This window comes from Symphalangus syndactylus, chromosome 3, assembly GCF_028878055.3.
Source record: "Symphalangus syndactylus isolate Jambi chromosome 3, NHGRI_mSymSyn1-v2.1_pri, whole genome shotgun sequence".
Classification (NCBI taxonomy): domain Eukaryota; kingdom Metazoa; phylum Chordata; class Mammalia; order Primates; family Hylobatidae; genus Symphalangus; species Symphalangus syndactylus.
Genome location: NC_072425.2, coordinates 56,769,575 through 56,793,198, shown reverse-complemented (window position 1 = coordinate 56,793,198; position 23,624 = coordinate 56,769,575). Strand labels below are relative to the sequence as shown.

The 23,624-nt window shown below is 46.2% G+C and overlaps 1 protein-coding gene across 8 annotated transcripts in view; it reads left to right on the top strand.

Annotated features, from left to right (window-relative positions):
* Positions 1 to 23,624, top strand: part of DAPK1 (death associated protein kinase 1) — a 210,668-nt gene that overhangs the window by 106,401 nt on the left and 80,643 nt on the right. For 7 of the 8 annotated variants that reach the window (XM_063636281.1, XM_063636279.1, XM_063636283.1 and 4 more), the window contains exon 3: positions 2,583 to 2,804. In XM_063636281.1, coding sequence (XP_063492351.1) covers positions 2,583 to 2,804 — 222 coding nt within the window. Of the gene's footprint in view, positions 1 to 1,958; positions 2,025 to 2,582; positions 2,805 to 23,624 lie in introns of those variants that run through there. The other variant, XM_063636282.1, reaches the window with a different exon arrangement.

The window sequence follows — 23,624 nt, the reverse complement described above, 5'->3', positions numbered from 1 at the left end:
TCACAGTTCACCCGGGCATGAGCACACATGACATTCAGCACCTGCCTTCATCCTGCCATCAGGGCTAACCTGCCTTTACTTACCATCTTCCCATAAATAAAATGGAGAAACTTCCAATGTAGAACATTTGGAGGTGAAAACGCACATGGAAGAGTCTTTGTATCTAGGCTTACATTGAAATTCTTTGTGACTGTCCTGCCAGAAGGATTTTCTTTTTTCTTTTTTTTTTCCCCGAGACGGAGTCTTGCTCTGTTACCCAGGCTGGAGTGCAGTGACACGATCTCGGCTCACTACAAGCCCCACCTCCCAGGTTCAAGCAATTCTCCTGCCTCAGCCTCCTGAGTAGCTGAGATTACAGGCACGCACCACCACACCTGGCTAATTTTTGTATTTTTAGTAGAGACGGGGTTTCACCATGTTGGCCAAGCTGGTCTCGAACTCTTGACCTCATGATCCACCCACCTCGGCCTCCCAAAGTCTTTCTCTCTCTGTCTCTCTGTCTCTCTCTCTCTCTCTGTCTCTCTGTCTCTCTCTGTCTCTCTCTCTCTCTCTCTCTGCTTTTTGGTTTTGAATTTTAAAGCACCACGATTGAAACTACTGAGTCTGCCTTGAGTTGTAAGTCTCTGAGACAAGTTGCTATGGCCATGTGTGAGGTATGAATGGGCCCAGCCTCTGGAACTATCAGCTGCTTGTTGATTGGCTGGGCTGGGCTGGGCCTCCCTATCCTGGGTCGTTTTGAATCTGCCTGGTGGGGACACAATAACATCTTTGTAAGGAGGGGCCCGGACTCTGAAGGAAGCAGCTGACTGTGTTTTGAATTCAGGCTGGTTTCCCTCTTCTCTCCATATGCCCCATCTCTGCCACCCTCCACCCCACAGTAGAGAAAGGTTTTTACTCCTCAGAGAAATTGTATTTTGGTTGTAATAAAGTCATTACATAGAGCCCATAACTGTTTAAGGTAGCAAGTTTACAGGCAGTCGGTGCTGGCATTCCAGTGTGATTTATTCTTCAGCTTCTCAGCTATCCTGCTGCAGGGGGAAAGCGGGTATTAACAACCTGTCATGCAAAAAATTTGACACGGCTATAAAGATAATCCTCTCTGCAATTCTTCTTCACTGGCCTCCTACTGCTAAAGTAAATGAGTAATGTTTTAAAGTATCCATTCTTTAACATCAAAATATTATCCTAAATTTGCTTTTCTTTCTGGCTTTTGTCTTCATGTGAGGATAGAGCCAGCTAAAAATACCTGTGGTAATTCTTTACATAGCAGTTCTCCAGCAGGTACCAAGAAACATACAGATCCTGCGATGGGTGGATCGACCCTTCCTCGGGCACTAGGGAAGAACGAAGGGCACCAGCATGGGTCCAGGAGGGTCTTTCCGTTGTGTTCCACTGACCATCAGGGGGGCCTGTGTACCTCTCACTGTCTCACCCACTTACTGCCTACCCCTTATTATTTTGAGTCAAGTTCTGTTATTATAGTCTTTAATATATGGGAAAGGGAATCTGGTTATTTGCTGTGGCGTTTAGGGTACTTTCCTCTGCAAGAAGTAGAAAACCCATCAAACTGACTTGAGCCATAAAAGGAATTTATTGGCTTATGTCACTGAAACATCACAGGCAGATGGTTTCAGGCCAGGGCTGATCCAGCAACTCCATGGTGTCACTGCAGACCTGGTTTCTTTCCTTTTTCTGGCTCTGCCTCTGCAGTGGTTGTCTTCAAACTAAGAGTGGCTCTCCTCGTGGTCCCAAGATAGTTGGCAGCAGCTTTGGGGGGTTCTAGCACACTCAAAAGAGAAAAGAGTCTCAGAAAGCCTGTGTCTCTGCATCCTCTGAAGGGTCTTACCTGGCATTGTGGTCAGGAGAATGGAGTGAACTGATTGGCTCAGCCTAGGTCACATGATCCATATTTACAGTTGGGAGTGGAATCGGCTTCCCCAGAACCACAAAGATCCCTGGGTAGAAATACCTTGAGAAGGGAGGAGAGGGGAGATAATGCTGGAGAAGTGACCAACAAATATTTGGTACATATGACTTATCAGTTGCTTAATTGTGAACAAAATAATAGACCTTTTTCTGTTTTGTGTATTTAAATTGGTTAATGTTGGTGCTAGAAATATGTTGTTGAAGGCAGGACTTCATATATATATATATATATATATTTTTTTTTTTTTTTTTTTTTTTTTTTTACCGATTCCCTGGTCTCAATCCCTTGTTTTTCAGGCTCAGAGACTAGACGTGCAGGAAAAGAGTTTGCTGGAAGTGAGGTCAGATCACAGAGCTCCTTGCTGCTGTCCCAGGACCTGAAGTGGGAGGGAAGGAGGAGAGGACAGAAATGGAGACATGATCACTCTTTCAATAAAATATACTTTAAAAGTATATTCCTTGCAGCATTGTTTATAAAGAAACAGGCTTAGTGTAACTGAATGATGATAAGAAACATCCCTACCTAATTTGTTACTTTCCACAATTGGAACTTTCCTATTCACAGTTCTCTTGTCCCCCTCTGCACCGTGCCACGTCCTCACTCAAATCCTGTTTTTTTTATGAACGATAAAGAATCCTCCATCTTCTCTTTTCAGTGGACAGTTTGCGGTTGTGAAGAAATGCCGTGAGAAAAGCACCGGCCTCCAGTATGCCGCCAAATTCATCAAGAAAAGGAGGACTAAGTCCAGCCGGCGGGGTGTGAGCCGCGAGGACATCGAGCGGGAGGTCAGCATCCTGAAGGAGATCCAGCACCCCAATGTCATCACCCTGCACGAGGTCTATGAGAACAAGACGGACGTCATTCTGATCTTGGAACTGTGAGTGCTGCCTGGGCCAGGCTGGGGAGAGGGTATGATGGGCATCAGCTGGCAGCTTCGTTCCAGCTGGACCACGCCACAGCGAGCCCAAGAGAGGGATCAGGAATTGGTTCTGCTGTATGAGGTGTGTGAGAACAATGCCGTGCTGCCTGACCTGAAACCCAGCTGCAGGGATCTAGAACAAACTCTAAAGAGCAGCTCCCATCACTGTGGTTTCACCCAGTTTGCTAGAGGGTCTCCCAGTCTTGCGGTTCACCACTTTCTGGGGTTCATCTTTGTCATGAGCACATCTATTTTCTGAGTTTCCTGTTAAGCTTCAAACATATGTCCTTCTCCCCTCTCACTCTATTCCTGTCCTCTCTCTGTTTTTCTGCCTTTCTTCCTCTGTTCTGTTTATCTTTTCCCCCATCTCTTCCCCCTCCCTCCATCTTAAATGCATGAACCCCATTTTTAACTGTTAATTCCATCAACACTAATTATAAGAATGGGTAAAATTGAGCCAGAATCACTCAAAAAGGACTTGTTTTTAAAGCAAGTTGCTGATTTTCTCAGGCAAGCCATGCCCATCGGATGTTATTATGGGAAACTGATTGCAGCGGGTTATTCTGTGGCATTTCTCATCTCCCTCTCCCACCCCTCCGGTCCCCAGCTTCCTGCCTGCTGTGCTGAGTGGGGCCCCACTCCCTGTGGCTGAGTCCAGCAGCACATGCTGGCGAGAGAGGACAGGAAGCCAGCTTGGGGCGCACATCTGCTCTGTCTCCGGGCTTTTGGGATGGAGGCGAGATGTGAGTGCCTTGAGGGAGGAGGGACGGATGGAACCAAAGAAGATTTGAAGGCAAACCAATCCTCAGTGGCTCGTAGTGATGACAGGCTCCGTCCATTGAATTCAGCCTCTTGAATTCAGATTTGCCCTATTGCCCATCCAACAGTCCCCTTCTTTGCGATCCAATGGCCTCCTTCTTTGCAGATACCTTAGGCGTAAGAAGAGATTTTCAAGACCAGAGGAGAAGGTTGGCAGAGCTGCCAGGCCAGCTCCCAGGCGCCACCCTGCAGGTACCTCGACTTTGCAATCCCAGGTGCCTGCAGTCCCCACGGCATCTCGTCTCATCACTGAGATCTGGGCACATTTCTTTATGGGTCTCAGCTACAAATTTCTTAACCATAAAATGGGGTTAATAATATCTCAGATGGTTTATGGGAAGATAAATGAGATAAGAATTTTTAAATACCTAACACTGTGCTGGTTTGTAGATGAGATTAATAGCCCCCCCCCCTCCCTTCCTTCCTCTCTGTCTGTCTCCGTTCCTTCCTCTCTCTCTCTCTCTCCCTCCCTCTCTCCTTTCTTCCTTCGTTCCTTCCTTCCTCCTTCTGTCTCTCCTTCCTTCCTTCCTCCCTCCCTTCCTCCCTCCCTCCCTCTCTCACTCCCTCCATCTCCCCTTCCTTCCTTCTTTCCTTCCTTCCTTCCTTCCTTCCTTCCTTCCTTCCTTCCTTCCTCCCTTCCTCCCTCTTTCTCTCCCTCCCTCCCTCTCCTTCCTTCCTTCCTCCCTTCCTCCCTTCCTCCCTTCCTTTTCTCCTTCCCTGCCTTCCTCTCTCCTTCCTTCCTCCCTTCCTCCCCCCTTCCAAATCAGCAGTTCTCAATCTTGGCACAAGTGACATTTTGGGCTGAATCACTCTTCCTTCAGGCTGTCTTAAACATTGTAGAATGTTTAGCAGCATCTCTGGCTTCTACCTACTGGATTCCAGTAGCACTCTTCCCCTGTGTTGTGACAACTAAAAATATATCCAGACATTGCCACATGTACCCTGGGGGCAAAATCTCCTGCTCCCCCTGTACCCTCCCACCCTCGCAACTGAGAACTCTTGCTTTAAAGGAAGAACAGAGCTTTAAGGGTCCAGGAGATTAAGGACTTGCTTAGGGTACGACAGAGAAAAAGGAACAAATCATGGTGTAATCCTCACTGTGGCTTTATGTGGCTCCTGGGAGGCAGCAGCCTAGAGTGAAGATGGGGGCTGGGGAACCAGACAGAACTGGGTTCAAAATCCAGGGCAAATCCTTTCTTATCTTTAAGCCTACATTTCCTGCCTTGAGACAGTGAATACAAAGTGCCTGGAAAAAGAAACATAACAAATCACAACTGTTCTGCCTTTTCAAATAATTCCCAGGTTGTGCCCAGTGACTCAAGCATGCCACTTATCCTCATTTCTTTTTTTTTTTTTTTTTTTTTGAGACAGAGTCTCACTCTGTCGCCCGGGCTGGAGTGCAGTGGCGCAATCTCGGCTCACTGCAAGCTCTGCCTCCCGGGTTCACGCCATTCTCCTGCCTCAGCCTCCGAGTAGCTGGGACTACAGGCGCCCGCCACCGCGCCCGGCTAATTTTTTGTATTTTTTAGTAGAGACGGGGTTTCACCGTGGTCTCGATCTCCTGACCTCGTGATCCGCCCGCCTCGGCCTCCCAAAGTGCTGGGATTACAAGTGTGAGCCACCGCGCCCGGCCTCCTCATTTCATACTAAAATATTTGAGTGATGCCTATGAGTCACTGCCCCTCTTGTACCTTTCTACGTGTACATATTGTGCATTCAGCTTCTATTGTCTGACCCCAATTCATAGATAGTTCCCATTAGGTGCATTTACTCTGTGCCTAAATTGGGTGGCATGTAGTTATTTTTTTACCATTTGATTATGTAAAAATTTTATTTATAATACAGCAAGTATAGTGTTGGAGTAGGGCTGTGTTATTCTATGAAAGTTAACACATGTAAATCATGTAACCAGCACTCTAATTGGGACTCAGAACAGTTCCCATACCCCTAAATACTCTAGTACCCCTTGTATTAATACTACTCCTTCACGCCTGCCCTCTACCACCTAACCCTTGGCAAGCCCTGAGCTGGTCTTCATCACTGTTTGTATTAGTCCATTCTCACACTGCTATAAAGGCAGACCTGAGACTGGGTAATTTATGAAGAAAAGAGATTTAATTGACTCATGGTTCTGCAGGCTGTACAGGAAGCATGGCTGGGGAGGCCTCAGGAAACTTACAATGATGGCAGAAGGTAAAGGGGAAGCAAGAGCTATCCTCACATGGCTGGCAGGAGGAAGAGAGAGAGAAGGGGGAAGTGCTACACACTTCAGACAACCAGATCTCCTGAGAACTCTATCAGGAGATCAGCAAGGGGGAAGTTCACCCCCATGATTCATTCACCTGCCACCAGGCCCCTCTTCCAACATTGGGAATTATAATCTGACATGAGATTTGGATGGAGGCACAGAGCCAAACCATATCACTACTGTTTTGTCGTTTTGAAAATGTCCAGTGAATAGAATCATACAGTATACAAGTGTTTGAAACTAGCGTCTTTCACTCAGCATAATGCATTGGAGATTTGTGCATGAAGAGTGAGTCCATTTTTATTACTGAGTAGTATTTCATTGTATGGATTTTTTATAATCCATTCACCCATTTGGGTTGTTTCTGGTATTTGGTAATTATGAGTAAAACTGCTACAAACATTCGCATACAGACTTGTGTGTGGGCATAGCTTTTTATTTCTCTTCAGTAAATACCTAGAGATCTTGGGATTGCTGGATCATGTAGTAAATGTATGTTCAACTTTATGAGAAACTGCCAAGCTGTCTTTTAAAGTGAGCATACCGTTTTACAGTCGCTGCAGCAATGGGTGAGAATTCCAATTGCTCTACCAGTGGGGCTCTGTACTGTTTTTCAATTGTAGGCTTTCTAATAGTTGCATCTTGGCATACAGCTTTACATTGTTAACTGCTTGATGACCCTAAATGAAAGCTGAGCGATCTCACTAGGAACAGCTTTTAGATGGAGTGAGCAGGAGGGCCCTTAGGAGCTGGCCACTTCCTTCACAGGGCTAGACAGGTCCCTGGTTATTTGCTCTTCATAAATTCTAGTGTCCCCTGGGAGCTGGCTGTTTTTGCCTCTTCACCACCCAGGCATCTGAGGGGTTGTGATGGTTGCCTTCATGTGTCAACTTGACTGGACCATGAGGAGCCCAGATATTTGGTCAGACATTATTCTCGGCATGCCTGTGAGGATGTTTTTGGGGTGAGATTAGCATTTGAATTGGTAAACTGAATAAAGCAGAACACACTCGCAAATGTGGGTGGCTCCATCAATCAGCGGGAGGCCTGAATAGAACAAAAAGGCTGACCCTAAGTAAGAGACCATTTTTCCTGCCTAACGTGGCTTTGAACTGGGACACCAGCTTTTCCTTGCGTTTGGACTTAAACTGAAGCATCAGCTCTTCCTGCGTCTTGAGCCTGCTGGCTTGGGCTGGAACTACACCATCAGCTCTACTGAGTTGCCAGCTTGCCGACTCACCTTGCAGATTTGGGGACCTGCCAGCTTCCATAATAATGTGAGCAAATTCCTATATATGCATATGATGCGTAGGATGCATATGCACAGTACAATGCGTGTTTCTCTGGAGAACCCTGATAATACAGTGGCACTAAGTACCTAAGAACAGAAAGTGCACCCTTACTATTATCTTGGAAGTCTGTCCCATTTTTTATATATTTACATTACCTTAAAGAGGTGTGTTACAATTTTTTTTCTTTTTGCTATACTTGTTTTGGAGGTTATGTTTTATAATTTTTAATAGACTATTGAAAATATTAAATCTGTCCAGGAGAAACAGTCATCTTTGCCTTTGAGAAAATTATCATCCTAAATTCTAATGTCTTTAACAGAAGCTTTAGTCATCAGTGACAGATTCTATTTCCACTTTTCTTTCTTAAGAATGCTGAAGTACAGTGGTGGTTAAGGAGAGAATCACAATGAAGAACTTGTCAGAATATAACCCCATGAGGTAATAGTGGCTGTTTGTCTGAATCTTCTGGCTCAGTAATTTTTGAGTGGATATAGTTTTTGGATTTACTGCTTCGACATGAACTCCAAGGCAAGTCGAACTTCCTCTGAGGGTTACTGATGAAACGGGTCCCCTTGTTGAAGCCTTGTACTTGTCTCTACCTTATATATGTGAGTTCTCTCCTCCAGACTCCAGGCCCATCCTTCCCACTGAAATAAACATCCCAAACTACCCCTTCACTTGGTATTTCATGAACCACTGCCACTGACCCAAAAAGGTATCTTTTCTGTCCTTTGTACAGAAACTATTTGGGATCTGCATTAATGGTGCAGTTGTCAAATCCCAGTCCAGGATCTGCCCTTTACCATTTTTGCAAGCCTGAAAGTCGATTTAAAGTCATGTGTTTTTCCCCTACTTGCTTCACTGGGGAATCATTTCACAGAGGATCTGTCATTGCAGCTCAGCATAGCATATACCTGAAGGAGGCAAATGTGATTTCTTAAAATCACGATTTCATGTTTCATGTCCTCCACGTCTCATTGTTCTCTAATGAAGTTGTGCCGATACCTAAATTTCTTCTTACTGTGTTGCAGCTCACCCACACATCATCACACGGGCAAGCCACTACAAAACTTTTATCTTCAGTGCTTGAATCATTTCATAACTTGCCTTGTTATCTGGTGAAGGGAGAAGCCAAACTCACAGAACTTAAAGTCGATGCTATTTCTAAAGTGTGTGGCATTGTTCATCAGCAGCCCTGGCTTCTAGCTTTCCATTCCTAAACTTGCTGCTCAGAAACAGCTAAGTATTTTGGTCTGTGGATAGTTATGCATTTTTCTGTCTAGCTCTTGTCTGCCCAGCCATTGTTAAAACCCAAGTGCCCTTAGGGGCTAGGCATACAATGTAAATGAGGATGGTTGGCCTCCATGAAGCCTCAGTGTCAGGGATGCACCAGCCGTGGAGACTGTGACCCACTGGAGCCCTGAGGCCCCACCCCGAAGGGACAGCCACCAATCAGTTGATTGTTCTTGTGTGTAATTTTGGAGTCAGTGTTGTCAGCTCTTCCAGTTTTTTCAGGAAAAGTCTGTAATCTAGATTTTTAATATTGGCAGTCAGTTCATAGTATTCATGAACAGACAAAACATCTGAAGATTGCGTGTCTTGCACAGACTTCCAAATTCTAGCCTGTTTTATGTAAGCAATAAGTTGATCACTACTATAGGAGAAGTAACATGAGAAAGACTGCCTCAAAGGGTTAGTGATTCTATGGGAAGGGCAAGATGCACACTTAGCATTATAAAATGATTTTTTTAAATATACAGTTTAAAACAGTGGCTCTTAAACTTTAGCATGCATCAGAATTGCCTGAAGGGCTTGTGTGACTATTTGGCAAGCTTCTAGAGTTTTGTGTTCAGTGGGTTTGGGGTGGGACCTAGGCATTTGCATTTTTATTCAATTTTATTTTTCGCAGAGACAGGGTGTCCTTGTGTTACCCAGGCTGACCTCAAGCTCCCGCACTTCTCCTGCCTCATCCTCCTAAGTAGGTGGGACTTGGGCATGAGCCACTGGGCCCAGCTCAGTATTGACTTTTTGGTTTTTTTCTTGAGACAGGGTCTCATTCTGTCACCCAGGCTGGAGTGCAGTGGTGCAATCATAGCTCACTGCAGCCTTGAACTCCTGGGCTTGAGTGATTCTCCCACTTCTGCCTCCTGAGTAGCTGGGATTACAGGTGTGTCGCACCACACTCAGCTATTTTTTATTTTTTGTAGCTTCAGAGTGTCACTTTGTTGCCCAGGCTGGTCTCGACCTCCTGGGCTTATGCAGTCCTCTCACCTTGTCATCCCAAGTTGCTGGAATTACAATTGTGAGCCACAGCACCCGGCCAGAATTTCAATTTTTTCTTTTTTCCTAACCTTGAAAGCCAGAATTTCCGTTTTTAACAGATTCCCGGGTGATGCGGATGCTGCTGGTCTGGGTTCATCTTTTGAGAGGCTGTGCTCCCCAAAAAGGATGTGCTGAAGTGCTATGTCCCTGTCTTATTTCATTTTGGGTTTTGCAATAACAAGACCACAGACTGGGTAATTTATAGAGAAAATAAGTTTATGTCTTACAGTGCTGGAGGCAGGAAGTCCATTTTGCTGCATGTGATGTGGGTCTTCTTACTGTCATAACATAGCAAAAGGCATCACGTGGTAAGAGGGCAAGAGCCCACTCCCAGGAGCCCTTTTTTAAAGGTACTAAACCGACCCATGAAGGTGGAGGAGCCCTTATGGCCTAAATTGCTTCTTAAAGTCCCTACCTCTCAACACTCTTAAAATGGCAATTAAATCTCAACTTGAGTTTTGGAGAGGACAAACATTCAAACCATAGCACCATAGTATCTCAGAACATGACCTTTTTGGATATGAGATCGTTTTAGATGTAATTAGTTAAGATGAGGTCATACTGGAGTAGCACAGAGAACCTAATCTGATAGGACTGGTGTCCTTATAAGAAGGCCTTGTGGAGACAGAGGAGTGGAGTGAAGCATCTATAAGCCAAGGAACCTGCCAGAAACTAGGACAGAGGCATAGAGCAGATTCATCCTCAGATCCCTTAGAAGGACCTGCCCTGCCAACGTACTGAGGACTGCTAGCCCCCAAAACTATGCGATAACAAGTTATTGTTTTAAACCACCCCATTTGTGGTCCTTTGTTAGGGCAGGCCTAGGAAACTAACACAGAGGCACCAGTTGACAGAAACTAGATTTCCTGGACTGGGAACCTACTCGCATGTTAATCTAAAATTCTATAAGCAAGTTAGAAACAAAACAAAACATAATGCCTAATTATGGTAATGCCATCAGGTAACTGCAAAATGATGCAATACATACATCTTACTCCCTGCAGATAGCCTGAGCAGAGAAGGATTGGAGAGGAGATGGGGGTTTGGAGTCTAACATAAGATAAGGAAGAAATGGACATCACCAGGTTCTGGCCTGCTTCAGGATGGTCACCCAAGTGGCTCTGGATCACATGTCTGAAGGGTTACCATGTTAAGAATTATAAAGTAAAAGTGCTAAGATGGCCAAGTAAGTATTGGCATAGTGGATTGTTCCAGAGAAATCAAGGCAGTTTGGTTCTCCAATCCTAAATGTCTCCCCTTATTTGTTCTGCTTCCATTTCGAAGCACATCTTTAAAACAGAGTAACCCCATTTAGCTTTCTCTCTCTTTCTTTGTGACAGGAAATTCCATTTAATTAGTACAGTCTGCTATGGTTGTAGCCAAGTGCAGAGCGTGGAGTGAATAATGCATTTTTTATATTTAAAAAGGTAAATTTTACTGATTTTTTTAATCATGGTAAAACAACATACAATTTACCATCTTAACCATTTTTAAGTGCACAGTACAGCAGTGTTAATTCTATGCATATTGTTGTGCAACAGATTTCTAGAGACTTTTCATCTTGCAAAACTGAAATGCTGTGCCTATTGAACAACTCTTCTTTTTAGCTCTGTGTTTTACTTTGGCTAAGTTAATAATTTCTAGAATTCAGTTTGCCCATCACAAACAACTGCTAAGTTGTATTCAAACATTTGTGCAATATTAGGTCGCTTTGTGTAGGATCACGGTTCAGTTGGCTCACTCTCTCTTTCATAACCAAACTGAGATGCAAAATAATCAGAATACAAATACAACTTTGTTTTTCATTGTATGTCAGCATGGTGCATGTATGTAGACGAACACATGGTGCCTTGGTCAGCAAGATCAGAATCACAAGAGCCTTTCAAGAAACACATGCAGTGATTAAAGTGATAGTTTCAAAGGATCTTAAAAGTGGCAAAAATGTACAGAGCTGAATGTGGTGGTCGGGACTTAGGGAAGCTGATAAATGGGGTGTGTGGCGCAGAGCCCTTCAGTCTCCCTGTCTCTGCTTCTCTCAGGGCACTCACGAACCACAGTAGCACACTCTCTGACTTCCTCAATGCCTTCTTTTGCTGCCACATTTGTTCTCTTTTCTGAGCTCGAGCCAGCTCTTTTGACTTTTTGAACTTTTGTCTTTATTCACAAAGGTAATTTCAAGAGCTCTTGTGGGTTCCACTTCTGGCATCCCGCTCCTCAGATATCTACTATTAGGCAAGAGCAGAGAAGTAAAGTGCATTTGGCAGCAGTCTCTGCCTTTCAAAGCAGAGCTAAATCATGTAAAATAGGTTATTTTCCATCCAGGCATTCTCTTGAGAAAGAAAACCCTGTGTGTGTCTTCCCCCACACTCTCACTGCTTGCCAGTTCAGTTGAAATGTGTTCCTTTAATGTTATTAAATAGGTATTTTCACTCACTGAAGTGGATTATTTTATTTCTGCATGGTCTTAAGAAAAACTGAGACAATAGGAGTCTTACAAACAAACCCCATGTGGTATCTGTGAGCTCATAGATCTGTAGTTTTTAGGATATAGTCATAACTTTAGTATCTGCCATGATGTTCTCCATGCTGAATACATGAGCTATAAGTAATATTTGGAATCTCTGCTTATCTCCAAGAAAGACCCATGATCGTGGTTAAAGTTTGGGAAACTGAGGCAATGCTGCTTATTCACAGCTCCAGGCAGGTGACTATTCTTAGACTCCTTCCCAGGGACTGGACTCTTCTACACCACTCTCTGGGGTGGTGCAGGTCCTGCAAATTGTTCATACTTCCTTGTAGAAACTCTCCCTGATCTCATATCTTCTTCCTGTTTTGGCCAACCGCCTCCCCAACCTGCACATCAAGTGGGTGTAATGGAAGAGAACTTTGTGGAATTGTGGCTTTAGCTGTCCACTCACGTGTACTGGTTTTGCTTCTTGCCCAGTTCCCTCTCTTCGCTGCTCCAGTATCTTCCCCATCCTTGTCATGCGCTCCCCGGCAGTGTGGCTGCCACCATCCTGGCTGGGCAGCTGCCTCTCTCCACCCAGAGCCAAGTCCCTTCCAGGCCATGGGACTGCCCGTTTGGTGGTCAGGCTCCACTCAAGCCTTCCGTTTGGCTTTCCTCCACTCTGGTCATATGGAGTCCACATCCAGGTCTTGCCCAGAATTCTGGGATGGTGACTGGGGTGAGGGTTGGAGACAGGCAGCCGGGGATGGTTTGTCTCCAGCTGGTACTCCAACACAGAGAGCACCTAGGCCGCAGGTCATGGGAGCATTGCCTTATTAGATCAGTATCTGCAAGCAGGTCAGTGACAGTCTTCCCAGGACGTCCTTGAGCCCCTCAGAGCATCCCCTTCTGCCTCACGTCCTTGCAAAATGTGGTTTAACAAGCAAATACTTCCAAGAACAACCTCATACTGCTTTTTTCTCCTAATTTGTATTTCCTGATAACCAAGTATTACCTCACCTTCTTCTATTTAACAACTCTTTTTTTCCCTGTGTGTAACTTGTTTTTAATATTGTCAAAATTACTGCAATGCAAATGAGGAACATCAGGGCTCCAGTGGGACCACTGAGAATATGTGCTTGTTCCGTGTTGAAATGTCAGTTTCATTTCCAGCCTCTGAATGAAGGCAGTGACCGAGCATGGCTACCGTGAGATGCTAACACTATTCAATTAACAGAGTTACATAGAAATGGGCTCAAGGACCTGGTCTTCTCTGGATGACAGAGGTGTCGTTGATGTTTCCCTTAATATTTTGATAGGAAAATTCAAGTAGAGTTGATTATTTCAAAAATGTAGGGTAGAATGTTCACTACTTTTAAGGCACTTGCACTTAGGCATGGGTCTTCCCAAACTGCCTGAAGAGAGGATATGGTTAAATGACTGAGTGGCTTTCCTTGGAGGAAAAGGGAAACTGCACTTCACTTTACCTTTCTGAGTCAGCCACAGTGGGCACCTCCCTGAAATGATCTCATTTAATCCTTGTGTGCAACTCCGAGAGAGTGGTGTTACCACCCTGCAGATAAGGAACGCTGTGCCCCCTCTGTCCACATATAGGTCGCAGGAGCGGGCAGAGAGATGCTCATTCTCAGACAGTAGCCTCCTGTGGAGGGAATTCTTTCATTTGAGTTTTCCAAGCCCTAGGATTCTGCTAAGCCGCTGTAGGATTTTGCCCGCGAGGCCCCATTGTCTGTGGGCTGGTTGGCCAGCTTTGCTCTTCCTTCTTGAGAGTGACTCTCACATTCCAGTGGTTCTGGAGACACATTTGCTCCTCATCCATTTGAAAGCAGTGATTTAGAAGCTTTGAAAGCCAACCTGGCCTCCCAGGGCCCCTCACCTTTCTGCTTCCTTCTCTAGCGCGGCTGCATTGTTCTTGCCCCTCATTTCTTAGCATTTCCATGAAGTTGGGGGTGGGCAGAAGATGTTCTGGTTTTCCGGTGGGATTGCTGAAGCCCAGGAGTGGGATGGCTTCATGGGGGCTCTGGTGTGATAGTGGCATGTGCCTATATGCCCCTTGGATATGTTTCTTTGAGGGCAAGACTACGTCCTACTGTGGCACCCACATCACTTAAGACTGTGCTTGGCCCAATACATGGATGTCAAGTCCAGATAGAGCAGGAAGAACAGCAGGATCTGAAACAGAGTCACGTGTGGCTCAAGAACCAGTTAGTTGACCAGGGAGAAGGACAGTTTTGAACCAGTTAGTTGACCTGGGAGAAGGACAGTTTTGGGGGGAAACGTTGATTTACTTGCATGAGCTTCAGAAAACTCTTGACGGAGTTTCCTAAAGAGCAAAGTACCCCATCCTCTTGAGTATCAGGGTTTGGGTCAGTTTGGGTCCTACCAGGAAGCAGATGACCCACACAAACAGGGAAATTTGAGACTTAACAAACATGTGTGCAAGGTTTAGAGAACATGATAAGTGATGGGGAAGCATCCTCTGAGAATGGAGCTGTCATCACCCTTGGGCCTGAAAAGTAAAACAGGGGAGTGGTGTGAGGACCCTGGAATGGATAACTTCCTGGAGAGCACTGCGTAACACAAGCTGAGCCTCAGTAGAGGGCCTCAGCCAAATCCACGGCCACATGGCTGGAAACTGTTCTCCTTTTCTGTGGGGCTACCTGTTGGCCAAACCAAACTAGTGTCCTGTTTTCAAGGGAACCTTTTGATTCAGTCTCTATGAGCAGCCTCCCTAAACCCAGAAGTGGATGTAGGAGATTGGAGCATAGATTTGCAGAGGCAGAGAGAAAGTAACCTTGCTCTGGGTTCAAAGAGATTTGTCTTGGTTCTCTAGTCCAGTTGACACTTCAGTCCTGATGCTGTAGCTAAGTATTTACAACCCAAACTTCCGAGTGTCCCCCTCCCCCAATGGCATCCTTCCACTGAAAAATGCACAATTTGTTACTGCATAGTTAGGGTCCATTTGATCTCATGCCCTCTTCTCTCAAAGACTCTGTGCCCATCAGAAATTCTTTAAAAGGGAGTACATTTTTTGGAAGCATGATCCCCTTTTGTTTTCCTATTTTCTACTTCCTTATTGGAATGGGGAGGTAGAGACATGGAGGGTGAGGGTCAGAAGTCTTGGCTCTTTGGCAGGTGCCAGGGCCACTTGCCTAGCAGGAAAGCTCCACACCACCTGCCTCTTCTACCCCTTGTGTGCTGCATCCATCTCAGAAGGGATGCGAGTGGTCTTGGTGCTCCTTGGCATCCATGTTTATAATGGATGCAATTCCCTCTTCAGATCACTTTTGTCTACCTTCCATTTCCATTACTGCCACTGAAAGGGTGCTGCCAAAACTTTCTGATATTTATTGCAAAATGTATTAATTTGTATGCAGCCCATGATACTGAATTGTCACCTCCTAATAAATTGGTAATCCCTACAGATGTATCTCTAGGTCTCTCTGGAGCCCTACAGTTGGCTTCTCCAGTGGCCTACTCGACATTTCCACCCAAACGGGTCTCCCCAGGTACCTCAACTTCACGTGTCTTAAACTGGACTCATAGCATTCCCTCCATAGTCCCTGCTCCCCTCTGCTTCTCTAGCTCAGTCCATGGCATCTGCATCTTCCTGGTTGCTCAGACTGGGAACCTTGGAGCTCTCTTTGCCTCATTCTTCTCCCCCATTCTCCACTGTGCCACACATCTAGTCTTCCGTGATGTCCTGCAGGCTCTGCCGCTGAAAGAGCTTCTGAGTCTCCCCTTATTACCATTCTCTTAGTTTGGCCATGGCCCAGAATCTCAAGAATTCTTCCTGAATTATTACAGCATCCTCTAGTTTCTCTCCTGTTGAGCTCACCCCTGGATTCATTACAAAACAGCTGCTTCTCTTGCTGAAGAATCTTTGGTGAATGGCACATGAATAAATGCTCAATATTATTAGTCAGTAGGATCTATAACTCAGAAGCACTGTGAGATGGTGCTTCACACCCACTAGGATGGCTCTAATCAAAAAGACAGGCAATCTAAAGTGTCGGTGGGGATGTGGAGAAATTGTAATTCTCAAACAGTGCTGGTTAGAATGTAAATTGTTCCAGCCACTTTGGGAAACAGTTTGTCTGTTCCTCAAAATGCTAAACATAGTTTCCACAGGACTCAGCATTTCCACTCCTCAGATTGTATCCAAGAGACATGAAAATATATTTCCACATGAAAACTTACACATGAAAGTGGTAGAAGTATTATTCACACTAGCCAAAAAGTGGAGACTAACCAAATGTCCCTCAGCTAGTGAACAAAATATGGTATGTCCATACAATGGGCTGTTACTTGGCAAGGAAAATAAGTGCGTGTGACAACATGGATGAACCTTGAAAACATGCTAAGTGAAAGAGGCCAGACCCAATAGACCACCCACCCTATGGTTTTATTGACATTAACTGTCCAGAGTAGGCATATCTGTGGAGACAGAAAGTAGCTGCGTGGCTGCCGTGGACAGGTGGGAGGGTGGTGGGAGGGGGGTGGCTACTCATAGACACAGGGCTTCTCTTGGGGGTGATAATGTTCTAAAATTAGATTGTGGGGATTGTTGCATAACCCTGAAAATACTAAAACCCAGTGAGTGGTACACTTTAAAAGAGTGAATTGTATGGCACGTGAATTATATATCAAGAAAGATTTAATCTTGGATGGCTCCCTCCCGCCCACTGAATGGGGTCCATGATTGGTAGAGTGGTTCAGAGCCTTTGAACCTGTGTCCAGGCCCCTCCCCATATCCATCCATGTCTCTTCCATGCCACTTTGCCTCTGCCCTGATGCTCCACCCACAGAGAACGTCTTGCCATTGCCAGATCACACCTGTTCCCCTGTAGAACTCCTACTCATCCATCAAAACCCAGCTCACATGTCACCCTCTCTGGATTTCCTGCCCACTCCAGTTAGGTTTAATTGTTTTTGTACTTGTGTTTTCCTCACTTTTTAGGCGTGTGTCGATTATAGCACATACTGTACTGTATTTTAAACGTTTATGTGTCTCTCCTGCAGTGGACTGTGAGCTTCCTGAATTTTACTGATTTATTTTTCTATGCCAAGCTTGTAGGAGAGGACGTACATGCTAGCACACTGTCAGTGCCCAGTGAAAGTGGTGAAAGTTGAATTCTGTCAGAGAGACTGGCTGGGAAACAACAGTAAGGACCCTGAGGAACTGCAATGAGGAGATTTTTCATGGCAAGGACAGTGGGATGAAGAGAGGAAACAGAGCCACAGGCACTGCTTGCCAAAGGCTCTGCCTTGCACATGACCTGCCATACTCTAAGTAGTCCTCTCTCATGAGAACAGGGCAGTTTGTCAGCAGAGCTGATTTCCACCCTGGGCCTGAGAGGATTGAGACGCAGGACCATGTGTTCGAGCTGGATGCATGGGATGGGAAGGAGCCCAATAGAAGGACAGTCGATGGGACTCCACAGGACAGACATTGAGAACCAATTATATGGCCAGCATTGTCATGCTATAGGCCAATGACAGTCAGAGGTGGGCAGTTGAAAGTAATGCTGCTGATTGTTGTTGTCATCTGATAGAGTCGTGCCCATCACATAACAGGTGCCAATGCATATTTCTGCAAAGAAGGAAAGAAAGCCGATGAGCTCTTCAGACAATCCTAAGTCTCCTTCACCCATTACAGCATCCTCCGTGGCACCCACCGCACTCTCACTCTGGCATGCATGGGCCCAGACAGACGATGCTGTTGAAAAGGAGATCCGAACCTCATCTGCTCTCCTTAGAGGCCTCTGGTGGGGGCAGATCTCTGCTCTCAGCCCCTGCTTCCAGCAGAGCAGGGTTTCAGGCCACCCGCTCCCTGTCCTTCTCCCCAGGTGGGCAGTGGAGACCCTCTGCTCGTGCCCCTCCTTGGTCTCTGATTCCCTCTCCTCTCAGGGCCGGGTTTTTTAGAGCTCAAAGAGGGAAACCAGGATAGAAAACATGTGATAGCCTTACCACCTGCTGAGTGAATTCCAGCTCTTTCCCCTTTTCCATCGCTTCCTCCTCCTCAAACCCTTCTTCCCCCTCCTCAGACTAAGGGAAGAATCGCTCTGCTCTATGCCTGTTAAAATTGCGGCTCTCCACATCTCAAGGTGGCTAAAGAACAGGCAGCACATCCTTTGGATCAGCTGTGTGCCTCTGATGGGCTGGTGGTCCTCTGTCCTGGGATTTCCAGGTCATGAAAGGGCAGGGAGAATTAAGCCCAGTCAAGGAGGAGGAAGAGAAGGAGTAGGGGCAGAGAGAGGGAGAGAGGAGGAGGAGGGGGAGGAGGAGGACCGGGAGTAGGACAGGGAGGAGGAAGAGGAGGAGGAGGACCAGGAGTAGGACAGGGAGGAGGAAGAGGAGGAGGAGGAGGTGGTGGTGGTCTGTGTTTCCCTGGGTAATAGCCTTCCCTTGTTCTCAACTAGCCCAGGCAGATTGATTTTGGAAAAAAACCCATCTATGGCTGTCCCTGATTGGTTTACTCTGGCCAGCCTTTTGTTCCAGCACCAGTTATAATTACCCAGGCTGAAGAGATGCCTGGCGGCCCCTGCTTTTACGTTTGCCCCACTTTTGATTGGCCTAATTATTTCTGTGGGTCTCCAAAGCCTGGGCTGAAGCCATTAAAGCAACCAGAGACTTGGCATGTGCTGCGGCCACTCTGGCTGTTAAGTGTCTTGTTGCTCTGTGCCTGAGCACTTTCTTTAGTTCCAGCCCGGGAATCTCCATGTGCTCACTGGAGGATGGAGCTATAGTTTGTCTGTCAGGCACTTTCCTCTCTACCCTCCCTCCTCTAAGTATTGCCTAGAGCAAGGATTCCCTCCCTTTCCTGCCCTGGGACAGCATGCATTGGTCATGATCACTTACTTTGAGCACTGGGGTAAATGGCTGAGGTTGTTTGTGGCTGGAGATGATCACCCGGAAGGTCCAGCCGGATACCCCAGGGCCCCATGCAACACCCAAAGGTGTGGGGAGAGGCCTGTGCCTCTACACACCTACATCTCATTCACAGCGACCCGGTTGTCAAGCTCGGCCATTGAACTGGGCAATGCCATCCCAGAGGCTGGTGGGCTTCCTACCTGCACCACCTAGTCCAGATTTCCTCCATTCCTGTAGCCATCTGCAGTAAGCATTTCTGCATCTCCCGGCCTCCCTGACCTTCCCAGGGAGGAAACAGTCTTCTTCGTCTTCCTTGTGTGTATCACTCCCATTGTTGGTGTGCCATTTTCTGAGTATTTTCCAGACTCTGTGTTTCTTTTGAAATCTAGAGCTCAGGGTGGTCTGTGGTCTGCAGTTCTTTGGATGTTGAACATTAGGGGGTCTGCCTCTTGCTTTGGGTTTGAAATCAGTTGCATTCCTGATGCAGGCAGCTAAGGATCCACTTTGACTCTGGGCTTTTTTCTCTCATTCAGTTTCTCATCTGAATTCATTTTTAATTTCACCTGAAGTGGACACTGTTGAGCACCCCTCTCTACCTTCTCCTGCCTGTTAGAACTGTGGGCTGGGTGACTCTAGACGCTCAGCCTCTCATCAGCAATCCAGCAATCCACAGTTCCCCCGCATCCGCACTGGGCTCGGTAGAGCCTCGGCAACATCAGAGCCCTTTTTCACACGTTACCACCTCTCTCCAAGGGAATCCTTTGGGCCCATGGAATGACTTGGGATGCACATTGAGCCACCATTCTAGAATGGCTTTCATGCTTGCTGCCTTGCACTTTTTTTTTTATTTCTCTGAGTTGATGGCCTCCACCATTTTCATTTCTAAGAGGTCTCTGGGAACTTTAACAAATTCTGATTTCATCTCTTTGGAGTATTTTTATGGTACCTCCCCCATCCATTTCTCTTTCCCATGCCCCCTCGCTCCCTATCCCCTGTGGAAACAAAAATGCAAGCAGAGAATCAGAAACTGAGCCAATGCCCAGTGTTGGGGTAGGAGGCTGTGGTTTCTGTGAATCCTTCGTAGGTGTGACAACCTCCTACACCAGACACCCTGCAGGGTGTGAGTGTCACCCTGCTGCCTGAGCAGCAGGCTCCGGTACCTCACAAAACAGCACTAAAGGTTGTCTTCTCCTGAAGGTTGTCTCTGAACCAAGAGCACATTTTCAAGAACTCCAGTGATTTTGATATATTCAATAGGTAGAGGGAAGGTAGATTCTCTTCCCTGAAAGGGGAAGAGAGAGAAAAAAGATTGTTTTTGGTTTGTTGGCTTGTTTTATAAATGCCTCCTTATATTCCACATAATGCTTCCTCAATTTAAGAAAAAAATAGGCTGGGCGCTGTGGCTCACGCCTGTAATCCTAGCACGTTGGGAGGCCAAGGCAGATGGATTGCCTGAGCTCAGGAGTTCGAGACCAGCCTGGGCAACACGGTGAAACCCCATCTCTACTAAAATACAAAAAATCAACCGGGCGTGTTGGGGCGCACCTGTAGTCCCAGCTACTCGGGAGGTTGAGGCAGGAGAATTGCTAGAACCCGGGAGGCGGAGGTTGCAGTGACCCAAGATTGCACCACTGCACCCCACCCTGGGTGGCAGAGTGAGACTCCATCTCTAAAAAAAAAAAAAAAAATCAATAATAAGGACTTTTTAAAAATTCCATGTCAAGCTGAGAACTGCAGCCTCCTGTTTGAAAGTCCGTGCCTTAGCAAACTGCCACTCGATCATTTGGCCCTGAATTTGAGCATGCCATCATTTGAGTCAGTGGGTTGGGTAATCATATAAGGGGCCCACTAGGACTTGAAAGCACAATTGTTTATTATGCTGTGCTGGTAATGACTTCCACCTTCTTAACAGCTGAGTAAAGTGGTCTGGCCCCATGTCCTCCTGGGCCTGCTGGTATTAATAAATCATGGTGCATTTTCTTTTCACCAATCCAGCATTCTGTTTCCATCTTGGATGCTGAAAGAAAGTCATGGTTTTGCTTTTTTCACTTATGAATGAAAGTGATTACATTAAAAATCTTCCATTCCCACACAGGCTGGACCTTAATGCAGCTTCACAGATTAGTCTTTCATGCCTATGGAAGACCACATTTTTGAGGGTAGAGACCTTTTGGGAATCCCAAAGTATTTCCAAATGTGAATCTTTCTTTTCTTGGCACAGTTGGCAGAGCTAACAGGTTTGGTCCCTCATGCACGAGACATACATCTCTGAAACATAAGGTTTTCTGTGCTGATAGTGACAGTCTGTCCCCGTCATCCAACAGGACACAAAGGAACTGGAATAAAATTGCCTGTTAGTTTTGGGAGACATTGGGGACCGGGTGCAGTGGTGATGCTATGGGCCAGAGGGTGGGTTGGGAGTGGAGGTGTAAGACAAGATGGTTTTTATGAAAAGTTCTGGGTTCCTGAGAGGAAGAGATTGTGCCAGGGATAGAGCTAACATTTCCTGAGCAAGGACTGTGTGCCATGCTCTTGCTCATAAGTGCCTTTCATTTGATCTTATTTAATGTAGAGACCGTGAAAAACATCCACCTCTGTAGAAAGCTGGGCCTGAGGAGCAAAACCCCTCAGATAGGAGGTAACACTTTGTTCCTGGACTGGGAGGGGAACTCAAGCAGCTTTATTTTTTCTGAATGCTGATAATTGCCATTCACTGAGCACTTTTTATATGCCGGGTGTATTATATACATCGTGTCATTTAATCCTCACAAAAGCCCAAGGAGGCAGGGTTCTGAGATTCTATTGCTACAAAAGAAAGCACTCCAAAGCTTCTTGATGTGAAGTGGCAACAGTCATTTGTTTTGATCACAAATCTGAAATTAGGACAAGGCTCAGCAGGGACACCTTTTCCCTACTCCTTGCAGCCACAGCTGGAGCAGATGCCTGGGGCTAGAGGATTCCCTACTTAGATGGCCCCTGACATGCTGCAGATCACTCAGAGGGGACCCCCTTCCAAGATGTCCTTTCACATGACTGACAAGGTAGTGCTGGCTGTCAGCTGCGAGTTCAGTCAGGGCTGTTGGTTCCACTCCACCTGTGCTCCTCCACAGTGCTAGTTGGGCTCTCCCACAGCATGGCGGCTGAGACCTAAGGGCAGGTCCTCCAAAATAGGACATGGAAGTTGACAGTCTCTTAAGACCTGGGCCTGGAAACTGGCACAGCATCACTTCTTTCAGATTCTGTTGGTCGAGCAGGCACAGAGCTTGCTCAGATTCAAGGTGATGCAGCAAAAGAGACCACAGCTCTCAATGGGTAGTGCCAAAGGGTTTGTGGCCATCTTTATTCTACCAGAGGTGCAGAAAGGTTAAGTGTCTTCCCCTGGATTACTCAGCCAGCAAGTGGACAGGATCCCTATCCCCTGATTTCTTCCAGATCCTGAGTTGGCCAGAGCACCCGACTGACCTCGGGTCAGCTTTCTGTGTCCATTTTTCACCATCAACTGTACCTGTAGCATCAATGCCCACCACAGCTCCAGAGGCCCAGCGAAGCAGACTCTATAAGCATTCCTAAATCACCTTTATGTGGAATTAACTTTAAGAGCAACACTGGCAGGACCCTAGGCTTGGGAAGAAAACACCCAGGGAGCATCTGATAACCATCTTCGGATGTGGGAGGGTGACTGTGCAGGCCACAGCGTGGCTGGCGTTCTGTGACCTCCATTGTTCTTGAATAGTTGACAAACTACAGCCGGTGGGCCCGAGACCATCATTTGCATATGTGTAGTCCTTAAGAAGAAAATGAAAATGTTTTTACATTTTCAAATGGTGGAAGAATGAAAGCAAAATAGAATACACAGCAGAGTTGAACAGATGCAAGAGAGAGTGCATGACCCAGCAAGCCTCTCACAGAAACAATTTGTTAATCGCTGTCCCAGAAGGCAGAACCAGCACCTATGTGACCAGAGGTAGATCTCGGGTCGCTATAGGAATGAATTTTCTAACGAGAGTTGTCCGTCAGCAGGAACAGCAGCTTTCAGCCAAAGGCCATGCAGGCAGATGCTGTGCCTTGGACACTATAAGTCAGTGGTGTGCTGGTAAAGCTCTAACAACAGGCTCCCTAGGGGAGAGAGCTTTGGTTGGTAATGTTTGCCTATTTCTGTGGTATAAATGCTCCCACATGGCCAGTCTCCAGCTGCCAGCATAGCATCACTAAATGCGGAGTGGGGAGGAGATGCACACGGTCAGCTGTCTCAGGAGCTCCAGTTTCCACTGTAATGGGCTCAGGCAATCATCAGTATGTAAAGCTGCCCTCGAATAGCTCCCAGTGTAGAGATTTGCAGGGTCTTGGGTAGGCACAGTAGTGCTGGAGACTTCTGTGAGGTGCCATCTGCTGCTCTGGGCCCACAGGCAGCCATTGTTAACATCCACAAGCCTAGAAAGATTAAGTACTTTGCCCTGGGCCATGCAGCTGCTAAATTCCACATGCTATTTTATTGTTCTCACATTTGGTTTAGAAAATCCTGATTTCTGCAGAAAGATTGATAAGTTTGACTGCATTCAAATTTAAAACATCCATTTAACAAAACATCACTTTAAGCAAAGTTAGAAGGCAAATAACAGATTGAGAGAAAACATTTAGAATATGTGAGATCAAGGCGAGGTATCCAGAATATGTAAGGAGCACCCGTCAATCAATTAAAGTTAATGACTATGATGGTTCAGTAAGAAAATGGGCAAAGGACGTGGACATGCAGTTTATAC